The 24,132-nt window shown below is 38.2% G+C and overlaps 2 protein-coding genes and 1 long non-coding RNA gene across 3 annotated transcripts; 2 read left to right on the top strand and 1 right to left on the bottom strand.

Annotated features, from left to right (window-relative positions):
* Nucleotides 1-1,648: 1,648 nt before the first annotated feature.
* LOC121771933 (protein MICRORCHIDIA 2-like) lies at nt 1,649-11,427 on the bottom strand. Its single transcript, XM_042168834.1, has 19 exons — nt 11,101-11,427; nt 10,946-11,020; nt 10,651-10,685; nt 10,239-10,317; nt 10,055-10,144; nt 9,467-9,542; nt 8,968-9,046; nt 8,718-8,846; nt 6,937-7,035; nt 6,456-6,572; nt 4,929-5,078; nt 4,323-4,415; nt 4,065-4,116; nt 3,870-3,981; nt 2,911-2,969; nt 2,764-2,825; nt 2,198-2,274; nt 1,969-2,011; nt 1,649-1,867 (listed from the first exon to the last, which is right to left on the bottom strand). Exons 1-19 carry the CDS (start codon nt 11,342-11,344, stop codon nt 1,778-1,780), a joined length of 1,761 nt encoding a protein of 586 aa, XP_042024768.1. The 5' UTR covers nt 11,345-11,427; the 3' UTR covers nt 1,649-1,777.
* A 128-nt stretch (nt 11,428-11,555) lies between these two features.
* LOC121771934 lies at nt 11,556-12,521 on the top strand. The gene is made up of 2 exons (XR_006044222.1): nt 11,556-11,808; nt 12,091-12,521. It is a non-coding gene; the product is annotated as an uncharacterized LOC121771934 (long non-coding RNA).
* Nucleotides 12,522-22,722: 10,201 nt separating this feature from the next.
* Nucleotides 22,723-23,819, top strand: LOC121771374 (serine/threonine-protein phosphatase 7 long form homolog). The gene is made up of 4 exons (XM_042168157.1): nt 22,723-22,834; nt 22,907-22,994; nt 23,058-23,501; nt 23,583-23,819. Exons 1-4 carry the CDS (start codon nt 22,767-22,769, stop codon nt 23,817-23,819), a joined length of 837 nt encoding a protein of 278 aa, XP_042024091.1. The 5' UTR covers nt 22,723-22,766.
* Nucleotides 23,820-24,132: the final 313 nt, after the last annotated feature.

The raw sequence follows: 24,132 nt of genomic DNA, 5'->3' as shown, positions 1-24,132 counted from the left end.
TAAAAAAACAAAGTACTAACATAGTATTTTCTTTCTACCTCTCTTACTTTACCAATTTTGCATTAAAACTAGTGGTGTTTAAAAAATTTCTATTTCTAGGGGCCGAAACGAAGAGAGCAGTATTTCATTTTTTATGTTCCGTTACAAGCGATCAATTTTCCTTTTTAGCTTAAAAAACATTACTATGTCCTATTTATTATCTCTCATAGTATTTTATCCTCTCTTTATATTTTTATTTTATTCTCTCTTACTTTTTATCTTTCTACTTTAACTCAATAAATATATTATTATGGAAAAGAAGAAAATTATTGACAAAAAATTTCTCGCTGGTTGTCTTCGTTGATGAATTTCACTAACAAACAAAGGATAGTAAAATAATATAGAAACAATCTAGAACAATCAAACCTTATAAAGATTTTAACTCATAGTGAAGCTATGATTTTGTTTTGTAAGATAATAATAACATTTAGTATAAAAATTAAAAAATAAAAATAAACAAACGGGCAGGTTGTAATGTATTTGGCAGTATCTGTGTATATAAAAAAAACAAAAGATGACAAAAAAAATAGGGGGTAAGGGTAGACCTGCCCAAGGTTTACCGAACCGGCGGTTAAAACCGAAACTGAAACCGCCGGTTACAGTTCCGAACCGAAACCGTGAGAATTTACCCGAACCGAAACCGTCGATTTTTGAACCGTAGTTCGGTTCAAGTTCAAAAATTTTCAAACCGAAACCGTGCCGGAACCGCAAAAAACCGCCGGAAAACCGTGAAACCAAGCTGGAACCGCAAAAAATCGACGGTTTGGAACCGTGAAAAACCGTAAAAAAAACTGCCAAAAAACCGCCGGTTCGGAACCGAAACTGAAACCGGCAGTTTTGGAACCGTAACCGCGAAACACCCTTGCGGTTCGGTTCCGGTTCGACAATTTCCAAAACCGGAACCGGCGGTTCCGAACCGTAACCGCCGGTTCCGGAACCGTGGGCACCTCTACCTCTAGGTAAGGGTAATTATCTTAGAATCTTGTAAAATTTGTTCATTGAAAATGTTAAACAATAGAATGTTTTCTTTTAGCATAATCAAGTAGCCAAAAAGAAGAGAAGTATTTCTTGTAAAGGCTTGAGTAAATACATATTACTATGACTCGAATACAAAGTATCTTAATGAGAATTAAGGATTCTTTAGAGCTCATAAAGCAATCTGACTTGCTGAGAAAAAACATGAAAAACTTATTCATTTACTAATCAATTTGTTTGTTTGCAAAAAAAATTCTTAAAGAATGGAAGATGAACATCCATAATCCAAAACACGCATCATTTTACATATTAGCATATTTTATCATAATTACATAATATTATATGGCTTGAATAGCTTGAATGACTCATATCTCTTCAAGTCATAATCATCAATAATATGGTCTTTTTTAAGTTCACGACTAATTAGTTTTGAGTAACTTACTAGGCTTCTTCAGAAATCTGCACTACATATAACTAATTAGCCATAGGTTATTGCCAATAATCGCAAGTATATTCAGGTCATATAATGTAACTTAATTCAAATGGAGTAATTATATACACTTAGGCGGATTATATATCACTTATATTATAAAATCCACATATCAGCTTGCTTCAAAGAGAAAATCGGGAGAGAGAGAGAGAGAGAGAGAGTTAATCGATTGGCTAATCAAATGTAATAATACATTACTAAGGTTAGCAAAGGAGTTCATAATCAGAGCTAGCAAATGATACATGAAGTCCAAAGTTGAGTAGAGATGCTATCTTATGTTTCCATTCTCTGAATTCTCAAATAAGAGGAAACTCTAGCACATTTGTTTCTTGTTTCCTCCAACTCCTTCTCTAGTTCTTCTATCTATTTAGGTCCAGGCAATTCATAATATTAGAAATTCTTGGAACTGACAAAACAGTACAAACTTGATTTCTGTCTAGAATAAAGTCAGTGTGAATCTTTACCGTTCGAGTCATTTCAGCTTGCTTCTTCCTGTACTCGTCACACCTAGATGGCATACGTGTTTGGTTAGTGATATTAATATACATACACAAAACATGGCTTCGTCTGTGCGTGTGTCAAGCCAGATAAACCCTACTTAATATTGAGGGAAGTCTACAATTTCTATGCACGTTATAATAACACATGTAAAATACTAATAAAATATCTAGTTACATTGTACATATGGTATACCTCCTGAATAGCTGGTCGTTCTCCTTGGCCATGGCCTCGAGTGCTGCAGGATTTAGAGGGTTTTCTGGTTGATCACACTGCAGACAAAGCCATGAAACAGAGATAAATAAAACAATGCTGTGTTCTTTTTCTTGAAGGCCTAAAGCTAATTGAGACTTCAGGGACGAACTGCATTCTATCATTGCTGTGTTCTCATCTTTCCATCTCTGTTTATACATGCATGCTCTATTGAGAAAAAATACACAAGTATATGCGGGTTGTAAGTTCATATGTATGTAAATATGCACATAGGTGCAACATTTTACTACACTTAGTCTTTATCATTAAAATATCAGATTAACCAGAAATTGCAATTCATTATTCGTTACAAAGAAAATTCATACCCATTCAGCAACACACTTTCTTATATTAGTACTCCAGTATGTAAAAATTCTCATCATTTCTTCACCAAAATAAAACAGCAGATATGCTAAAAAAAGCTCCCCAGATGTCTTGTTCATTAGTAAAATGTGTTCTTAACTACATAATATTTAAAAGGATCTGATCAAAGCGATGGGTAGACTTACCGCCTCACTCCCAGCAGTTGCGGTTATGTGATTGAAACTATTTCTGTAGGTGTTTCCACTAGCTGAACCAGTCAAAAGAAGTAAGCAGGAGGTCCAGTTACATAATAAAAGGGTAATCTAAACATGCTGATTTCAGTTATGCAGTACCATCATTACTCTTCCTCATGCCGTCAGGTTGATGTCCTAGAAAGTGACAGTGGCCTTTCCTGGGTAGTTATGGAAAAGATGGATTGAAATTTACAGTTACGAGATTTTTGTCATAACAAAACACAACAAAACACGATGCAGCAATTACCATCCAAATTCACCAAGAAAATTGAAATCAATTACCAGAAACAAAGCAGACCAAATCACTAATCACTCTTAACAGAATTGTTTAAAAAAATCAATCACATTGACACAACCACCAAAAAACCAGGGAATCTGCAAGTCAGACCCCAGGAAAGGGCTTTTAATTTCTGACTCACTATAATGATAGCATTCTTATCCAGGGAACATAGTTGATGATAGTCTTGAACATATCTCTATAAATGATTCATGAAAAAGGGTAGCATATATTAGTTGAGTCCAAAAGATTTTTTTACTGACGCACAAAGAAAATATTTTGTTGTGAGAGGAAATATCAATATGTAAAATCAAAATCATTGATACAGGCAATCAAATGGAATTTTTTGTTCAAAGTTGAGTGAAGGGTTATGTCTTTATTCCGAATAAGACACGTAAGAACGTAGATATATGATGGGAGGGGTAGAATCGCAATGCAGAAGCACTTATCCAATTATAATTGTCAAATGTTTCCCATGGTTCTAAGCTGTGAGAAGTATAAGCACAACATGGCTAGCAAGGAAAATAATTTATTTCATATAAAATGAGTCATACAAAAGAATCATCGGACTGCATGACAATGTTTATAGTGCTACAGAGAGGGAGAGAAGGAATCTGCACCTACATATGGTGGGTGGTGGTGGAACGAAGGAAGATATGGAAATGGTGAAAGCAACTACCTTAAAACATAAGGAATCAAGTCTTGAATTTCATGAAGCTATGTGTCATGTAGAACATCACAATCACTGATCAAGAAGAGAAATAAGAGTAAAGAATGATACCAGTAGTCGCTAACCATCTGTTTCAACCTTGCCTCCAGCTTAATGAACAGAGTTGATCTCTCGAAATCCTGCTTATCATGAGCTGGTTCTATGAAGTTTGCCTCAAGAACTCCTGTAACCAAAAGTTAGAAGCTTAGGATATGAAGAAAAAGAAAAAAGAAGCACAATACCAAACCTTTCCATCACTAAGCGTACCAACAACACCATGTCCTCTGGAATTGCCATCTGGGGTGACTTTCCAGTAAGGCTGTTATAATGTAGAATTTTCATTAAAAAAATTAGCTTGTGTAGCATTTATACCAAAAATATATTCAGTTCACGCTGCTGAAGATCTCTTTACAAGACAGACATACAGAATTACAGAAACATTAACACAATGTATCGTTCAGAAATATATATGTACACAAACTAAAGCAGGAAGAACTGGATTTCCTGTCTGGTAAAACAATGTACCCTGATTAGACGGTTTTTGTGGTATATATTGAATCCACAAACTCCAAGTGCCGGAGCTTCTTTAATGAAGCCAATGACAGTCTTCACAGTCACCTACACCATGAATAAATAAATAATTTATTGAAGTTTCTAAATCTCAAACAGTCAAACAAGAAAATATGTAAGAGAGAAAAAAAAATAAAAAGGAATAGTTGAACAGAAAAACTACTTTTATCATGGAAGATTTCCTACTTAATTTATGAGATTCGCAAGGAGGGGAGGATCAAAAAGAGGTCAGCCTTGGATGGTGGAATAGAAATTAAAATCCCCCACTTAAAAAACTTAGTGCACCTAAGTCCTAACCAATCAGTGCAGTAATAAGGTATATCCTAGTTTGCATAAATTCCAAGAATGGCTACCATGTGCTTCAACACAATCATCAAAAGCCAACACAATCATCAAAAGCTGGGCAATGTTTAACAAACTCATCATTTTACGAGTCTTGCTATAAATTTGTCATGACATTAGCAAGAACACTTTAAATTTTCATGATCAAATTATATTATGATCACAAAGATGACATCACACTTCTGTTACCTACTTCACGGTAACATGATGACATTGTACCTCTTTCAGCCCCTGGCCAACTTGTGGATTGTATACAACTGTCTTAGCGTGTTTCAAGTCATCAGCAATGCTGAACTGCTCAACAGGTTTCCCTCTTAAAATTATTCTGAAGTTTGTAAACTTTTTGAGGTACAATATTGATGCATATGCCTGAGAAAAGGCAGAGTATTGTAATTCACATCGACAAGAAAATAAAACTGATCAAACAAATAGCATGCATTTGTCGTTCAATTACTCGTCCTGTGCGCAAGTTAGAAAGATCTGCAGCTCCATAGTGTGTATCAAATAACAACAAATCCATGGAAACTCATATAGTTCCTGAGAATATTTGGAGTTGGAAAAAGTTCTCATCCCAAACAAAAAAATTTACATGTCATATAGCAGTACAATCAAACAGATTCATTCTAGAAAATAAACGTTTAAAAAAAGGAATCTAGTTACTAAGTACATTTATATTGCAATGGAACTACATTTATTTTACAATTAAAAATAAAACTAAAAGATAAGGTAAAAAATATTAATTTTAGTTGTTTCACCTCCATTTACGATATTCAAGTAAATTTTAAGGTGCTAGGTAAAAGTTTGTTGCAATTACATATACAACCTCCACATCATGCAAAATAAGATATGATCCATGCATCTTGTTCTACCAATTATAAATGCAAAACCATGGCATTCCAGACTTTTGCTTGCAGAAAAACAATTCCTTAGACTGGATCCTTGTAGTTTTTTGTTCTTCTGAAAAGAATAATTGGAAGAAGAAGTAAGAGTCATATTGATACGCTCGGATTTTGCACAGTTTTAAGGTCTTTATTTGGTCCGTTTTTATTCATGCCCATATTTTTTTATGTTTTTATCTATTTTGGTATTTTGACGTGTTTTGTGAAAAATGTGCATATTTGAGCCTAAAAAGATAGCTAAAAGTCGAAGTTGGAAATCTGGAGCTTTCAAGACATCCACCAGTCCGCTGCAACTCAGCCAGCGGTCACCGCTGAGCCAGTAGCGGTCCGCTCCGGGAAAGTTGTGCATGAAAAGAGGAACACGCCCAGCAACCGCTGGGGTGTGCGCAGCGACCGCTTCATGAGATCCAAAAGCTATGGGATGATTGAGGACTTTTCAAGGGTCTTAGGAGCTTTAGGGAGCTTTAGGGAGTTACGGATCTAGGATTGACGTTCCTAGTGTTAGTAATCTACGTTTGCACCGCACGGGCATAACTTAGGCGACTCGTTCTATTGAAGTAAAAACTATGCTAGGATATTGTAGTGGAATTTGTATAACCATAACTGTGAACGCACATCCCTGGAATTCTCTTATCTCATATATTTATCTCCGTGATTTACTTGCAATTAGTTGTTTACTTGCTTTTATTTTCAAAATTCCAAAATCTTTCGGCTTTCCAAATAGTAAAAGAAGCTTAGTAGAAGATAGACAATTTGTGATTGTTTCCCTGTGTACGATATTCGGTACTGACCTTTGGCTATCTTGCAGGTATTTTTAGTGCTAATAAAAAGTGTCACATATACCTACCCTTAGCGAGAAGCGAATGCAGTATGATATATGAGATTGCAGTTCAAGAACTCTCTTGGATGTTTTGGTTGTGTTTCCAGTGCCCCCATGCTTAGCTTCATCTCTTAATGTTATATCCTGAAAAAGTGAGAAGTGAAAACACATAATTATTAGATGAAAATATAATGCATCCTCAATGTATCATTGAAAATGAACATGACCACAATCAAACAACTGCACATAAAAGACTGGGAGTGGGGGAAGGCTGGCAGAAAAGTAATTCATAGATTCACAGAAATCATCACACAAGAAATCTACAATAATTGGATCCTGAGGCCAATCTATATAATATTGACATGCTTCGTCACAATGTTTTATTCATTGAGATCTCTAAGAGATAAAATCCAAGTCAAACTCTTAGCTATATTGTACTAGTATTTAGGAAAAAACACGCCCTAGACTCTGCTCATATCAGGAAAGTGAAACTTACTAACTACAGTACCTCGTGATCATCATCAAAATTCAATTCATAAATGCCTTCATCATTCATCCAAAGGTTGTATATTATAACCTTTGTCCCATGTGAACCCAAATTCTCAAACTGGTAAGAAAGAAGGTTGAGAAATTACATTAGTACATAGCAGGCAAGAAGATTAGAATACATCCACCGGAAGCAAAACTAAAATTAATTCAATATTCCTAACTAGTAAGAATAACTTTGAAATGCAGAATGTAGCACATACATAAATTATGTACTCCCTCTGTTCTGCCTTAATAGAGGCGTTTAATTTTTTGCACTCGTTTTGGAAAAAAATAATACACCCTCCGTCCCACTTTAGATGTCCCAGTTTACCATTTTAGTCCGTCTCACATTAGGAGTCACAGTTAGGATATTCCATAAATGGCAATAGGCCCCACATTCCACTATATCATTCCACTAACATTTTATTATAAAAATAATATATAAAAATGGGACCCACATTCCACGGTCCTTTTTACCAACTTTCATTTACATTTCTTAAAACTTATGTCAAACTTGATTGGGACTCCTAAAGTGGGACGGATGGAGTAAAAAATAGTTAAAGTGGAGAAAAAGTAAGAGAGAGAACATATTCTCCCTCGTAATTTACTAGTTCTCCACTTCACTATTTATTACTCCCTCTGTTCCATAGTAATGGGGCGTTTCTTTTCGGCACGGAAATTAAGAAAATTGTGTTAGGTGAGTTAAGTAAATGGAGAATAAAGTGGAAAATGAAAAAGGTAGAGAGATGAAAAGAGAATAAAGTAAGAGAGAGTAAAGTAGGCGTGGAGAAATGTATTAACTTTTACTAAAAAGTGAAATAACTCTATTACTATGGAACGTACCAAAATGACAAAATGACTCTATTACTATGGAACGGATGGAGTATTACTTTTCCAAAACAAGTGCAGAAATTGAAACGCCTCTATTAACATGGAACGGAAGGCGTACTACTATATTATGGGAACTGGAAGTCCGTATCATAAAGTAGAGTAGTGCCTACACATGAATCGTGAGTAAGAAAACTGGAATAACTAGTACTCCCTCCGTCCACCATTTAAAGAGAGCCCTTTTGCCATTTTGGTTTGTCCAAGATTTATAGAACCCTTTACTTTATTCCATTTTTAGTATGCAAACCCCACATTCCACCAACTTTTACACTCACCATCCAATATAAAACTAATACTTTAAATGGGTCCCACATTCCACTCACATTCTCCTTTTACTTTTATTCACAAAGCCAAACAATTTCTTAAAACCCGTGCCGAGTCAAAAGGGCTCTTTAAATCGTGGACGGAGGGAGTACATCACAAGAAATCTAGTAACTAACAGCTGTTGAACTTGCAGGATATAATTAGTGTCAGCAGGTAATTTCATCCTCTACCTATTTCTGCCAAAGGCTTCAGAGTGATAATTGAACTGACAATGGTCACAGACACAAAAACCGGGTACTTTTCCGCAGAGTACAAACTAGATAAATAGATGATGATGCCCTTTAGATTCTACATTCTTCTCAAGCTACATAGACCTATGGGTGTCCACTGCCTGGCAAGTATAACTATCATCTGAATCCTGTGAAATGCAACCTTAGCCTCTAGTTTAAGACTCTGAAAACAGATGTGTAGAAATGATGCATACTATGTGGATAGAAATGGAAACACAGACCATAATCTTTAGTTACAATATATATGGTTTAGATAGGCATGAGTTCATAAGTTGATCCAATCAAAGATTCAGAAAGTGCACGATTCCATCAATTGAACCTGTTGCATAAGATCATCCTTTGAAGCAAATGGAGACCATTCGAGGATGGTTTTCAAGTTACTGGACCAATCATCCTTAGAGCTATAGATTATAGGTTCAGCCCAGTTCTCTGAAATATCGAAGTCAATCTGCAAATCATCCAATGTACATGAATGATGAAAGATATTCAGAGAATTTGGAAATGCTATTGACCTTTGATACGATGTACATATCATCGCTAAAGGAACAGACTGAGATTTGAAAGTTTACCATTGGAACAATCACATCATCTTGTCCTGTTCTCCGCAAAAATGTATAGGATAAAAGACCAATACTTTGGGTTGCTCGACTGAAGGATAAAACAGCAAGCTCGAGTCAAAAACAGATTAGTTCTATAGCAGAAATGTTGGAAGACACTGGACTAATAGGCCACAGACTGATGAAGGAAGGGGTGCAATAGAGAGTTCAGCAGAAAATTGATCCCTTTTATAAGAGCAAATGGAGTGTATGGTGAGAGTGGAAGAAGATTAACTCCATGGTCGGCCAAACTCGATTATTATTTACCTTTTATGCTCTAAACATTAATTCAGACATTATAGAAACTAGAAATATGAATAGCAGGTCTGCACTAAATGAACGATCTCCATAGAGGTATAAGAGCATAATAGATGCATGAAAAATCATCAAGTGTCAGATTTACCGTTTCTACTTTCTAGTCTTAACAGCAGCTAAAGCAAAAACCAAGATCAGTAGGGAGAAAAACTAATACCCGGATCGATTTGAACGACTAAAAACAATCACATCAGCTCCTAGCCGCATGGTACTTGTTTTGAACCCATTACCGTCTGACACAGAATATATGTTTCAGAAATCAGATAGCATGCCTAGATCCAAAGTTAATTGTTGTAAATAACTAACCAAAGCACAGTTAGGAAAATATAATTCACAGATATTCATCCTGGGGATGGGGTAATTAGATTGAAATTTGTTAGGAAAAGCTTTGCTCGGACCATTCTTCCCCTCATTGGAAGAAACAGAGAAGACAACTCCCAGACTTGAAGGTAACATATGCATCATTTTTTTCTGGTGTGTGTGTGTATGTGTGTGTGTGAGGGAGGGAGATAAGTTACCAAAGAAAATTTGATCCTTCATGCTCTTTGAAGGGGGCAAAGACGAAAAATGAAGGTATTGGCACAAAATTGAAATATGCAACTAACCCAAAATAGTTAGAACCCTAACATCATCCACTATGACATGATACAGGCAAAGGCACCAAATCATCATGCACTATGACCTGATACAGGCAAAGGCACCAAGAAACAAATGGAAAAAACTGATGGGAGATTTAGTCACTTACATTGCCCAATAGTTGTATTAGATGTCTTTGATGAGTAACCCAAGCTCATGCACTTCCGCATTCTTTCTGGATCCATTCCACCCCCATCATCTGCAGATAGAGGGTTTTCACCCCAAGATCTATTAACCTTAAGATAACATACTGTAATGTTTTAAGAGGTGACGAGATTCGAAACTAACTGAACCTTGGAAGAGTAAGGCGGGACTGTTGTCCTTTGAATTATAAATCTGGTCTACATTCACAAAAGTTGCACCACTTTCTATCTGGCTCAAAATACATTATGAGGATAGCAAGTCAAAAGCTGAACATCAAAATAAAGCAATCAAGTACCACAACAAAATCCTAGCAATCTTAGTCACTAAAGCATATTTGTCTCAAGGTCCACACAATTTGACAACAATCAATTGAAGTCAAGACAATTAAATGATTGTGTGCACTTCTTCAACTAAGCAAAGCTCCACAAGCTCAATCAAAGACCACATAACACAGAATCACTATAGTAAGAGGGAGAAACTATTCAATGGATTTCTCAAGCCTCCTCGACTACACAGTAAAATTATTCATGATATTTGAACAGAAACCGTAAGAATGATTACCTCATCCACGGCATTGTCCAATAGCTCAGCAATAGCTGCAAATAAGATGTGCAGGTTAGAAGGTTGCAGGCTTGCAAAGCAAAAGCATCATCTCTTCATTCCCGTTTCCTTTTTAATGCTTCCATTTCTCATAATAAGCCGATGCAGTGATACATGAAGTAACAAACACCAATGTGCGTTGATAATTAACACTGTACTTTGATTTGGCATAGTAAAATTCACTGATGATTTTTCACTTTATGGATGAAATTAGGTCTAAGCAAGTATTCAATTAAACCACAACACAAAGTATTACCTCCGAATGCCCATTTATGAGAGGTGGCGTTGGAGTGTAGAAACTTGGGATGAACACGCGCATGCTCCAGATCACCTACAATTACACGCCAAAACCCGAACATATGCTTCAGAACACAAAAACAAAATGCTACTCCTATCAAAATTGAAACACACCTTGCAATAGAGTGGATTTGGTGGTGCCAATTTCATAAGCTCCGGCTCTCCAGAAACTTCGATCTTCAATTGACTGATTATTCACCGTCGACGCCAGCTGAGCTGCGCCGATACTAGGTGGCTTCGCTTGCAAATTATCGCGATATGCAGGTTTGCGGTTCGCTGTAGTAGCTGCGACACCTTCATCGTCGCTACTGTCGAGGTCGACGACTTCGACGGACGCCGGAATTTGCTTTGGTGGCATATTTTTTCCCGGCGATTGAAAATATAAATCTGAGAACAAAATCCTCTGCTCTGTCTTTGTGGTAATGCCTTTTATGGTTCGTTTTTAATCATTATATTTGCCCACATTTGTGATTGCTTCAGCATGACCATAAGAGAAATTTCAGAATAAGGGGTTAAATTCGCTTACCTTTCGTAATTAGGGATCCAATTCGCTGACCTTTCGTAATTTGGAATCAAGACATGCGTATTCTTCAAAATAAGGGATTTGTGATATTTTATCTTATTTATGTTCTTTTTTAATATTATTTCCCCCTAGTCATTTATCAATTGCCTAAATTGCCCCTTTAAATTTTTACCTAAATTCTACATCCAATGTTCAAATTTCAAATTCCTCTGCAAATTACGAAAGGGCGAGTACAAAGTTAAAACAAAGGGCGAAATTTATTGTCTTCTTCAACTCCTGTCTTCATCACTGGATGCGAGGTAACTCAATTCTATATTATTATAATCCAAACTCCCTATTAATAATCCAAACATCCCAATTTCTCATTTTCCCCTTTTCTAAATTCTTCTGATCGACTAACCAGCGTCAATTGAAATGTTTCCAAAAAGAATCTCTCGTTTGAATCAATTGCGGTTGAATTTTCTAATGAATTTTTCAAATAGTCCAATATCAGAAGTCCTATGATTCCATCAATCAGCGATTTCTGCATCAATTTCTGTGGAATCGCAGAATTTTCGTGATCGAAATTCTGTTATGTGCAGATCGAAAATGGCGATTAGAGCTTCAGACCCGACCCGAAGCCCAAAATTAGGCTCCAAAACGCCGAGAAGAGGTACATCCAGATCGGAGGCGGAAAATCCATTCCATTCCGCGGCGGCTACTCATCGTCTTCCTCCGCCACTGCCGCCGGCGCTAGCTCCTCCTCCTCCGCCTCCTACCTCCTCGATAGCTCAGTCGCCACCGCCTCCCTATCCAGCCACACCTCTCTCTCCAGCCTCCGATTTTCGAATCAAAATATAAACTTGCCAATAAAGGCGGACAGCATGTAGTAGATGTCATACCTCCCACTAGAGATATTGCAATTTCTCCCTCAGCATCAATTTGCAGAGGAATTTGAAATTGAATGGATCTTCAAAATTATGTAATAGAATTTAAGTAAAAATTTGAAGGGATAATTTAGGCCATTGATAAATGGTTAGAGAGAAATAATATTAAAAAAGAACATAAATAAGATAAAATATCACAAATCCCTTATTCTGAAGAATACGTATGCCTCGATCCCAAATTACGAAAGATCGGTTAATTGAATCCCTAATTATGAAAGGTCAGCGAATTTAATTTTAATTGTAACCCTATGATTTTCGACATAGTAGTAATTAATTTATATTATACCGTGTACTAATTCTTGTTTGTTTATTTTATTTTTTAGTTTGTCACTTTTTGTATTTTTTTAATCAATTTTACAATAAATATAATGTTTTAATAGTATAGTAGTAATATAGTTTTGGGAAAATAATATGAAAAGATATTAGAGAATAATAGAATGGTTAGGTGGTCATATAAACATAAATAGGTTGGATCAATGATAAATGTGGAAAATAGAAAAATAAATTAAATATTAAAAAAGATGAATGCATTGTTGTCTGAGGGTCACATGATATCCCAACATTCTGAACTATATAGTAGGGATGTCAATCGGGCTAACGCGTTTGGGTTCGAGCCAGCCCATTTGGGTTGCCGGGCTATTCGGATCATAAATTTTCAACCCTTGCCCTAACCCACGGAGTTTCGGGCTAATCCATCGGGCTATTCAGGCCTAAAACTTTCGAAAATAATCTCTTATATCAAAAATTTTCTCCATAACATAATTTTAAATTTTATTTTTTCTTCTTAGTTTTAGAATCATATAAAATCTTCAAATTGTCATAATTTTATTCAATAATAGTTGGAGAGAAGGCTTTCATCTTGATCAAGTACAACAACATAAACCAAGATAAATCAAAATTAAATCAATCAATTTGAATTAAAGCTTGTGTTCGTGTCATTATTTTGGCATTGTTCATAATTAATTTTTATAAAAGTTAAAAAATCATATCTTACATGAATCATTATTAAAATGATAAATATATTGAGATTTTGATGGGTTAGTTCTTAACTTTGTCTTGATTAGCTTTGCTGGTGGTAAGACGGCAGTGACAGATGATGGGACGATGAAATAATGAGTTGAGATGTGACCTTGAATGTTGATAATGTGAGATCAAGTGGAAAAGTGTACAGTGAAGATTGAAGAAGACTAACGAGTGTGCCATAAAATTCAAATATACAAAATCCTCCTAAAACAAAATATTGTTTAATTAAAAGTAATAACCTGTCAGGCCGACCCGCAACCCATTCGGGCAAACCCGTTTAACCCACCAACACATCCGGGCTAACCCGTTTAGCCCGTTTTGTATTCGGGTTACAAAATTACGGCCCTAACCCACTAATTTTACCAGGCTATTTGGACCAACCCACAAGTTTCGGTTTTAGATTGACATCCCTACTACATAGTATTAGTTTCACAATTCGAATAAATCATTCATCAGTGCAAGCGGCTAATGCTCTAGCCTCCCTTCATCGAGATTGGAGTTCAATTTGGCATCATTCATCAGCGCAAGCGGCTAAGACCATCGACTACGCTGTCTCTATACCGTCCCTTAAACCGTCCCTTAACTACTATTTGACCACTATTTGATGGCCACACTATCCTTTTTTCCTCCATCCCTTAACTAAGGGACGGATCCTGCAACGCTCCATCCCTTAACCGTCCCTTATTCCGTCCCTTAATTACTATTCATTCAATTTCATTTTTTATTTTTTTTACAACCCAATTAAATTTAAACAAACACAATTCATTAAAATTAAAACAACATTACAACTTAAACTTAAAAAAAAAGAAAAAAAGACATAATTAAAATTCTAAAAAAATAAAAATGACATAATTTAATCTTCTCCGCCAAAGTTTTCCCAAATGTGTTCAATTAGATCCTCTTGGAGTTGGGTGTGGGCGCTAGAGTCGCGTGTCCTTGCCCGAATAGCCAACCGTTCTTGTATAGACAGATGTGCTCCACTTCGCGGCGGACTACTTGCGGTTGAGCTTCCGGGGGATTCGGGGTCGAACCAATTTCCCGCATCGGGTCCTTCGTCTCAGACAATCATGTTGTGCAAGATTATGCACGTATACATGATGTCGACCATGCTCTCCATGAACCACGAACGAGCTGGGGCTTTGATGATGTTGAAGCGCGCTTGGAGAACCCCGAACGCCCTCTCCACATCCTTGCACGCAGCCTTCTGCTTCTGTGCAAAAAGAGCCTGCTTTGGGTTCGCAGGCCTGCTGCACGTCTTCACGAAGGTCGGCCACTTCGGGTAGATGCCGTCGGCGAGATAGTACCCCATTTTATACAGCCGGTTGTTTGCGACGAAGTTGATGGCCGGCTCTTTACCATCCAAAACTTCGGTAAATAGATCGGACTGGTGGAGCACATTTACATCGTTGTTTGAGCCAGGGATCCCGAAGTACGCGTGCCAGATCCAAAGCCGGTAGTCGGCAACGGCCTCGAGTACAACGGTTGGGTGGGTGCCTTTGTGGCCGCTCGTGTAGGACCCCCTCCAAGCCACCGGGCAATTCTTCCATTGCCAGTGCATGCAATCGACACTGCCAAGCATCCCGGGGAATCCGTGCACTTGTTCGTGCAGGTTGAGGAGGAACTAACAATCGTCCGTGCTTGGCCTCCGGAGAAATTCGTCACTGAAGGCTGCTCGGACGCCTCTGCAGAAGTTGAGCATGCACATGCCCCCAGTGGTGTCTCCGATGTGGAGGTATTCGTCGAATATGTCGGCCGTTTGTCCAGTCGCAAGCTGACGGATGGCTGCAGTACATTTCTGCAGCGTCGTGTGGCTGAGACGGCCGACCGCGTCGAACCCTTCTCGGAAGAACTCTTCCCGGGCCGCCAAAGTATTCGCTATGTGGAGAAATAGCGGTTTACTCGTGCGGAAACGGCGACGGAAGTAGGTATCTCCCCAAATCGGGTTATCGCAGAAGTAGTCGCGTACTAACCGTGCGGCGGCTTCCTCCCGGTTCCGATTGATGTACTTCCGGGAGCGTCGTGGGGGTGGCGCGGCTTCCTCCGCCTCTCGTCGTCGATCTTCTTCAAGTGATTGTTCCATTAATTGACGCATTTGCTCAAAAGGATCCATTTGTTTGAGTTGATTTAAGATGGAAATTGGAGTGATAGAGAGGATTTGAGAGGAATAGATGTGTGTTTGTGTATGAAATGAATATGAAATAGGATTATTTATAGAGTAAATAAATAAATAAAATTAAAAAAAAAGAAAATAAAAAATTAACGGTAACATTACCGTTTGAAAAATAATATTTTTTATTAAAATTCGATTTTTTTTAAAAAATTGAATTTAAAAAAAAGAATTATTGCGTCATCCGTGACGACGCCCACTCGCGGGCCAGCGAGTGGGCGTCACGCATGCATCGGGGGCGCGCCACGTCGCCCGGGCGCGTGACGGGCCGGCGCGTCCCTTGTCTCGCGGATACGGGCTACGGGACAGGACGAACGTTACAACGCTTCCCGCGGCGGAATCGTCCCTCCGGGACAGAACGCGAGCCGCGCGCGGGACGAGTAGTGGATGCTATAATGCTCTAGCCTCCCTTCATCGAGATTCGAGTTCAATTTGGCCAAGTACAAAGTTGTATGCTTCATCCACACAACAATTTATATTGTTTAATATTTTCCATTTTTTCATATACATACTTTTAATATTAACTTACATACACTTGATTTTTTTTACCTCGCACTTTGCAATAAAAAAATTTCTGCTTATTTGTTATACTACTTCCCATTAAAATGAAAACCACATTAAGTCTATATTTTTCTTTCTCTTACTTTATTATTTACTTAATTTATAAAATACACACTAAGAGCATCCACAATGGAGGATGTCCCGCCGGACGTCGGACCGGCGTGCCGAACATCCACGCGGGACGTCCGTCATTAGGCGAGGGAGGGGCGGACGCGGACGTCGGCTGCGGACACCGCACATCCGCGGCTTTTCGTGACGTCCGCCATTGCGGTGCCACGACGGACGTCCCGACGGATGTCTCGATTTTTTATTTTTTTTGTGGATGTCCACCGGGATGTCCGCTAGGACGTCCTTGAGTTGTCCTTATGACATGGCAGTGCAGTGGGAGGTCCTTATGACGTGGCAGGAGGTGTTTTTGGGATGTCCGCCGGGACATCCGCACCACTGTGGATGCTCTAAATAAAATTTTGTATCGAAAAACAAATGCTTTAACCTTATTTATTACTCCCCATTAAAATGAAAACAACATCATTCCTATATTTATATGTTTTGAATTTTTGCATCCCAAATATTTCAACTCGGATTAGAATCGGTCCAAACACTAACGGATCCATCAAATATTAACAGTCAAGGTGTTTAAATCGGATTTTGATCAAATTAATCATTTTAACCACTCTGTTTATCAATAATCTTTGTTCATAGATCACCTTTCCATGATTGACTAAATTTGATGGAAGAGAGGTCCATGATATTCAAGCTTTTGCCCCTATCTGCTCACATAACACATTGCAAAATGAATGCGCCGACGCATTACCCCTCTTTTCCCATCCACCGACGCCGGGGGAGGCAGCAGCAGTGGAGCTTCTCGACACATAGCTCGAGCTATCGTCGGAACTATCATACCTAGAAGGAGAAACCTGCATTTCACCGCGAATCCACTCAATTAACTCAACAAACCAGTTCTAGTGATGAACAACCATTAAAACTTTATTTGTGATTTCAATAAACAAACTCTGAGAGTGATTACTAGCTACCAAGCACATTTATAGCAAAAAAAGGAGGGGGAGTAAAATGTGAAACATTAGCCAATTTATTTAACTAATAAACAATATATTATACTGCCAATTTATCCAACGTGTGTAATGTAATTAGGTTAACATTTGCCGAGCCAACTTTATTATTTAACTCAAAGTAAGGCAGGTTGATATTAATGTTGCAATTGTTTTCATTTTTCAGATTGATATTATTAGAAACTATAATGTCAGTTATCATCAAATGAGGAGAGTCCTTTGTATTGCAGTCCCGAAGACCCAAGCATGCTATACTTGCAACCGCATCACATCTCGACGGAATATTTTCTGGGAAAGAGGCCGACAATATCCAATGTCGCAAATTGGACAATAATATTTTTCAAGCTTCAATGCATGAGCGAGTGTTGGGGCATATAGAACGGATGAGATTTGGTGGCGTGTACAACTGTGACAAGCCGAAGCTATTGGACTTTTCACTCATTAGCGCATTGATTGAGATGTGGCGTCCTGGGACGCATACGTTTCACCTTCCAGTTGTTGAAGCTACGATGACATTGAAGTGTTATGGGGTTTAAGGGTCGATGGTGATCATGTAATCCTTTCACAATTGACTTACACAAATAGCTATTGGGTGGAAATGTGTACTTCGTTGTTGGGTATTGTACCTAGTGATTCTGAATTGAAGATGGGCGGATTTAATGCTACTACACTGAAGAATGTCATATGCCACCATCTTGACGATGAACTTGCCCCACATTTTTACATGCAGTATCCACGTATATTCGTCTTACTCTTACTAGGTTGTTTAAATATGCCAGACACTTCGGGGACAAAAGTTCCTTTTTACAACATTTTATTACTAGTTAGCGAGGATCAATCTTCAGGACTTAGTTGGGGTGCAGTAGCGCTTGCCACATTATACCACTATTTGTGTGAAGCTTCGTGTGACAAGAGGAAGGAAATCGGTGGCCCACTGGCCCTTCTACAGATGTGGACACGGAGAGGATACCTAATATTCGATCGGAGATTGTTGATGGGGAAGAGTACGATGGTACGACACCGTGTGCATCAATGTAAGTTAAATCTTTATTCACTTCCAAGCTCCTCTAGAATACAGAATTTGAAAAATTTGTTCCTAAAACTGGTACACTATCCCTTTAAACAATTGATATTTGTAAATATGGATATAGGGGCTGTGATCAATGTAAAATTCAATCCTAATACAAAACGCAAAAGTAAAGCATATAGAGGTCATTTTTAGGTAATTTTAGTAAGTATGACCTAAAATGTATAAAAATGACCTAAAAATCAGTTATAAAATGACCTAAAAACTAGTTCCGTAAGACCTCCGTATATTTTGGTAATTATTGACATCAGATTGGAAAATCTCATGGTCAGGATTTGGCCTGCGTTTTGTATTGAGATCAATTTTCCTTTGGATATATGGTGTATTTATATTTGATGGTATTTTTGATGATATTTAATGATGTAATGGCCATAGAGGAATTAATACATGGAAACTTTCCGGAACAAGATAATGGGTATATTTCATTCCACAGTTTTCGGATAATAAACTTTTCTCAAATATTTAAACTATATAATTTGTGTTATAGGTATGATTGTGGAATCTATTTACTCTAGTTCATGGAACAATTAGGACATGCCAAGGAGATCCTCATCAGGGTAAGAATTATTTATTATAAATAATATTAATGAGCAACTAATTGATCCACTTTAATATTTGTTTTATGATTTGCAGAATGACTACATGACTAAACTGCTGCAAAGATTAGCCGAATTCAACAATGTTCAATGTAACATCCTTGACCGACCAAAGTAGGTATCATTTTATATTTTATGTAGATTATTTTGTAAATAATACTATTGATATGGTATTTATAAGCAATGGTATTATATTAAAATTATATAGTTCAGTATAATTAAACTTAGTATGTGTATTATAAATGTATATACCAATTTAAATGTTTAACTAATGAAAGTAACAAATATATATATATAGAGAAGGTCTTGTTAGGTTGATATTTTTTAACTTAATTGATAATTGAGATGGATTTTTAGTCACTCATCCATAACATTTTCTAAATGTCAACTGCAAGTAGATTATGTCAACTCGGGAGTATTATCATCAATAGCCTGCACATCAAATGTCAACAACTTATAGTTGACATTATATATGTATAGTTGACATGAATTGTATATGTAGTTGGCATTATGGGTGTCGAAACGGGTAGCGGGTAACAGGTAATCCCGAACCCGACCCGTTACCCGCCGGGTATCGGGTACCCATTACCCGGCGGAATCAGGAAACGGGGCGGGGTCGGGTATAATAATTTTGGGTTTTGCGGGTATCGGGTATCCCGATACCCGACCGGGTAATCCCGATAGTCCCGAAAATACCCGATATATATATTGATATTTTTTATTTTTTTATTTTAATACTTGCTCTTCATATTTAGATTTTTGAATGGTAATTTGAAGTTTGGATTTTTTGGCATTGTAATTGAATTTGGATTACATATTTACTTTACCGGTGGTATTTGTGCAGCTCATATGATTATTTAAAGTAGATATTTTAAAGATTACATGGCTTGATCTCAATTCTCAACAAAATTAAATAATAACAAAAAGTTTCAAGTGAGACTATTACATTCATCAAGTAGTATTTTTAAAAAAGCATCTAAAATATACAAATAATATTTTTAAAAAAAGAAGATTTCCAAAAAAAAAAATGTTTCGGGTCGGGTACCCGCGGTGTCGGGTGCGGGATACCCGACTCGGGTATCGAGTAATACCCGACTAACTGTTGGACGGGTATCGGGACTAACTTTTCGGCCAAAATTGGGTGCGGGTACCCGTGGGTACCCGTTTCAACACCCCTAGTTGGCATTATATGTATGTAGTTGGCATGAATTGTATATGTAATTGGCATGAATTGTATATGTAGTTGGCATAGATTGTACACATAGTTGACATTATATCTATATAGTTGACATGAATTGTATATGTAGTTGACATTATACGTGTGTAGTTGACATGAATTGTATATGTAGTTGACATTATGTGTGCGTAGTTGACATGAAAAAAAGGAAGATAGCTAAATCTTAAATCTAACTCTTGGCAACTAATTCCCAAATTGAGAATATGGCCAAACACCTAGAGTGCATAATGAATAAACTTGATTAGCAAATTCATGAAGTTCCTATCTCCAACATTCAATTAGCAAGTCATATCCAAAATCCACAGATACACAATAATGCAAACACAATAATGCAAATAACTCTGCTTTAGAAAAGATCAAAGGAAATCCTATTCCCTGAGTAAACTCAAAGGAGATCCAGACACTCAAAAAATGTAAACAAAGGAAAAATCCACAAAATTGTAAAAATACACAAAAAAACACCGTTCAATCCATTCCTCTAATTTCATACTATGTCGAAGAGCATCAATCAATTACAGCCAGATTACAATAACCAAATTAGATGTAAATCAACTCATCAATTTTTCAAAAAAATTGGGATCCGCTCAGCCTAGATAATTCACCGTAATCAGAGTGCTATTTTTCATTAATCGCGAAAATCATACAGTGGAAAGCTGAAATCACGAAAAAACGCCACAGTTGAACATGCAATACAGCTCCGTCATTCACCGCCACAAACATCCGCGCCGCCACCAAAAGGGGCTGACGGCTCCGGCGGATTTGACGGCGAATAAACGATCTCACGGCATCTGTCGACGAATTGAGCTCCGGACTTGCCGATTTGAAGAATCAAACGGATCTCGAAGGCGAGATTTCGAGGCTGCATCGCGATCTGGAGGAATCGAGGGCGGAATTTTCCGGATTGAAGAGCAAATTGGATGGTAGAGATGATGAATTCGAGGTTTTGAAAAGGAACGTGGAGGAATTGGATGCGGTGGCGCGGAAGGGGGATGATTTGGCGGTGAAGATGGAGGAGGAAATCGGCGCTCTGCAACGGTGCGTGGATGAGAAGGAGAGAGTGATTAGGGAGCTCGGCGGGGCTAAATTCCACGAAACGACATTATGGGGCGGTGTATCCGCCATTTGTACCCGGAAAAAAAAGAATTCCAATCATAGGAAAGACGCATTAGCGTCTCGCGTGTTTAAAAGAAACACGCATTAGGCTCTCGCGTCTTTAATAAACACGCGTCCGCCTCTCGCGTGTTTCATTTAAACACGCGACACGCTCTCGCGTGTTTGCCTTGAATCAGAAGACGAGGCAGAAGCCCTCCTCCTTCATTCCAACGATCCCCTTCTCCCCCTATCCACGCGAAAATCGGCGAAATCGGCCAAATTCCGACGAAAATCGAAGTCAATCGGTGAAATTAGCTGCTCTCATTCCGAACTTAATTGTTATTAGGTAAGTTTTGACCCTTAATTTCAGTTTTGTTGGTTATAGTTTTAGGGTGAATGATTTCAAATTTTTGGTTGAATTATAATGAATTTGTACATTATTGAAATTGGTGTCGATTGCTTGTTGAATTATTGAAATTGGTTTCAAATAGTTGGTGTTGGGATGAGTTTGTGATGAATGTTGTGGTTAATTGTGATGAATTTGTGAATTATTGAAATTGGTGGCAATTTTTTGGTGAATTATTGAAATTGGTTTTGAATGTTTGGTGTTGGGATGGATTTGTGATGAATCTTTTGTTTAATTGTGATGAATTTGTGAATTATTGAAATTGGTGGTAATTTTTTGGTGAATTATTGAAATTGGTTTCGAATGTTTGGTGTTGGGATGAATATTAGGATGTCGCGATATGGACCAGAAGATCCTTCTGTATTGCATTATCAGCACAGTCATATATCTCGCAAGGCGTGGGCAGGCGAGGAAACATCTCCATTCAATATTCGGCGCTTTGAGGGACATTTTTGGGAAATAGATAATCATCACAGACGAGTGATTGATTATGTCTGCAGGTTTGGTTTTGGTGGTGTTTTTTATTGTGGGAAGGCTCTAGATGTAGATCATTCATTGATCACAGCTCTGGTCGAACGTTGGAGGCCAGAGACACATACATTCCATCTTCCCGTAGGGGAAGCTACTATTATATTGCAGGACGTGCAAGTATTGTGGGCTCTACGTGTAGATGGAGCACCGTTCACAGGAAGTGGTTATTGTGACTCTGGGTGGAGGAGTCTATGTGAAGAATTGTTTGGCTTTTATCCCCTTCAGAGTGAGATGAAGGAAAACGGCATCTTGGCATCGACCCTAATACATAGGATGATGATTGAACCGTTACAAGATGACCTGAAAGACGAAGCCTATATTCGACGGGCTCGTATGATTGTGCTTGTGCTCTTGGGAGGGTTGATATTACCCGACGGATCAGGGTGTAAGATACCTCTCATGTGGTTGACCCAACTTCGGGATGTAGAGTCTGCCTCTATGATTAGTTGGGCGAGTGCTGCACTTGCAACATTATACCATAATCTTTGTGAGGCGTCCATGGGCAAAATGACAGACATTGGAGGTCCGACCGTGCTCCTACAGCTGTGGGTGTGGGAGAGAATGCCCACTTTGAGACCGGATTTTGTGATGGCCCGTATGCATACAGACAACACTCCATGTGCATTTATGTAAGTTTGTTGTTTCCTCTCTTTCGCGTGTTTAATGACAACATATTAAATTGACAATTTTTCATATTGTAGGTGGACTGGCTCATATATGATAAACAGAGCGCCCAAACATTATGTTCGACATTATCGTGAACAACTATCATTACTCCAAAATAGCCAGGTAAAATGAATAATGTTTTGATATATATTTGTGTAATACTTTAATGTAAACTTGTTATTGTAGTTTATATGGATGCCATATGTGGACCGTCAATTGCCAGACTCCTGCCTCGAGGTAGACAACAGTTGGCGATGTGTGACGTACATGGTTTGTTGGGCTATTGTCGAAGCACATGAGCCTGAGCGCGTTGTGAGACAATTTGGAGGCACTCCGTTCATCCCGGAATTGCGCGATTGGGGTTTCAACGAAAGTCATTTCAAAACAAATCGTCGGGGAAGAGCTAAGACGAACTGGGCTACGCAAAACAGAGCTTACATTCAACATTGGGATAGAAGGTCGGAGTTCGTCTCTAATCATTACATGGAGCCTCTTGAAGACCACGTGCAGGTGATGAGAACTCGCGCATACATGGAGTGGTATTTTAAAATAACCATTACATATATCACACCGCCGGGTAGGCTTCCAGAAGTAGGGATGAACACTGTTGCATCATCATCTACACTCCAAGTAAGTATTGTATTTTTATAGTTGTAGTTTCATTATTAAAGTATTTATTTTATTAACCAGTTCATGTTCTAACTTATACAGGCTGAGACATTGGCTCGTGTATTTGAATTGTCGCGCGGTTTTGACCCAGAAGACGTTGTAGGATTGTTGCATCAGATTAACAATCTTGTTCTTAACTGCCTTACCGAGTGCGGCGAGAGCGAACGCACGGTCATACCTTCTACACAGCGCACTGATGTGGATATGTCCCGGGGTTTTCTCCGAAGAGCTCGCGGAATTGGGCAAAGAGGTGTCCGAACAGGCGGACATGGTTATTAACGGCATTTCAGAATGTCTCAAGACATTCCAGGGTCATCACAAGCCGCAAATGAACAAAATATTCCTTCAGATGACAACATTGATTTGGATGCATTGATCGACAATTTTGCTGCTGAGCCCGAAATGCAAAATCCACCAGCATCAGATCCCTCTAGTTGGTTTCCTACTTGGTCAGACGAGCCTCAGTCTAGTTGGGTGACTCCCGTTGATAGAGTGACTACATAACACGTCCTAATGTGCACTTTCTTCTATTGTGACCGGTCTCTCCACAAAGGCGGCATCGAGGAGCAGGTCTTGGCGCATCTTCATCGCG

Source organism: Salvia splendens, chromosome 16, assembly GCF_004379255.2.
Source record: "Salvia splendens isolate huo1 chromosome 16, SspV2, whole genome shotgun sequence".
Classification (NCBI taxonomy): domain Eukaryota; kingdom Viridiplantae; phylum Streptophyta; class Magnoliopsida; order Lamiales; family Lamiaceae; genus Salvia; species Salvia splendens.
Note: the sequence above shows the minus strand (reverse complement) of the source record. Positions and strands in the feature narration are given on the sequence as shown.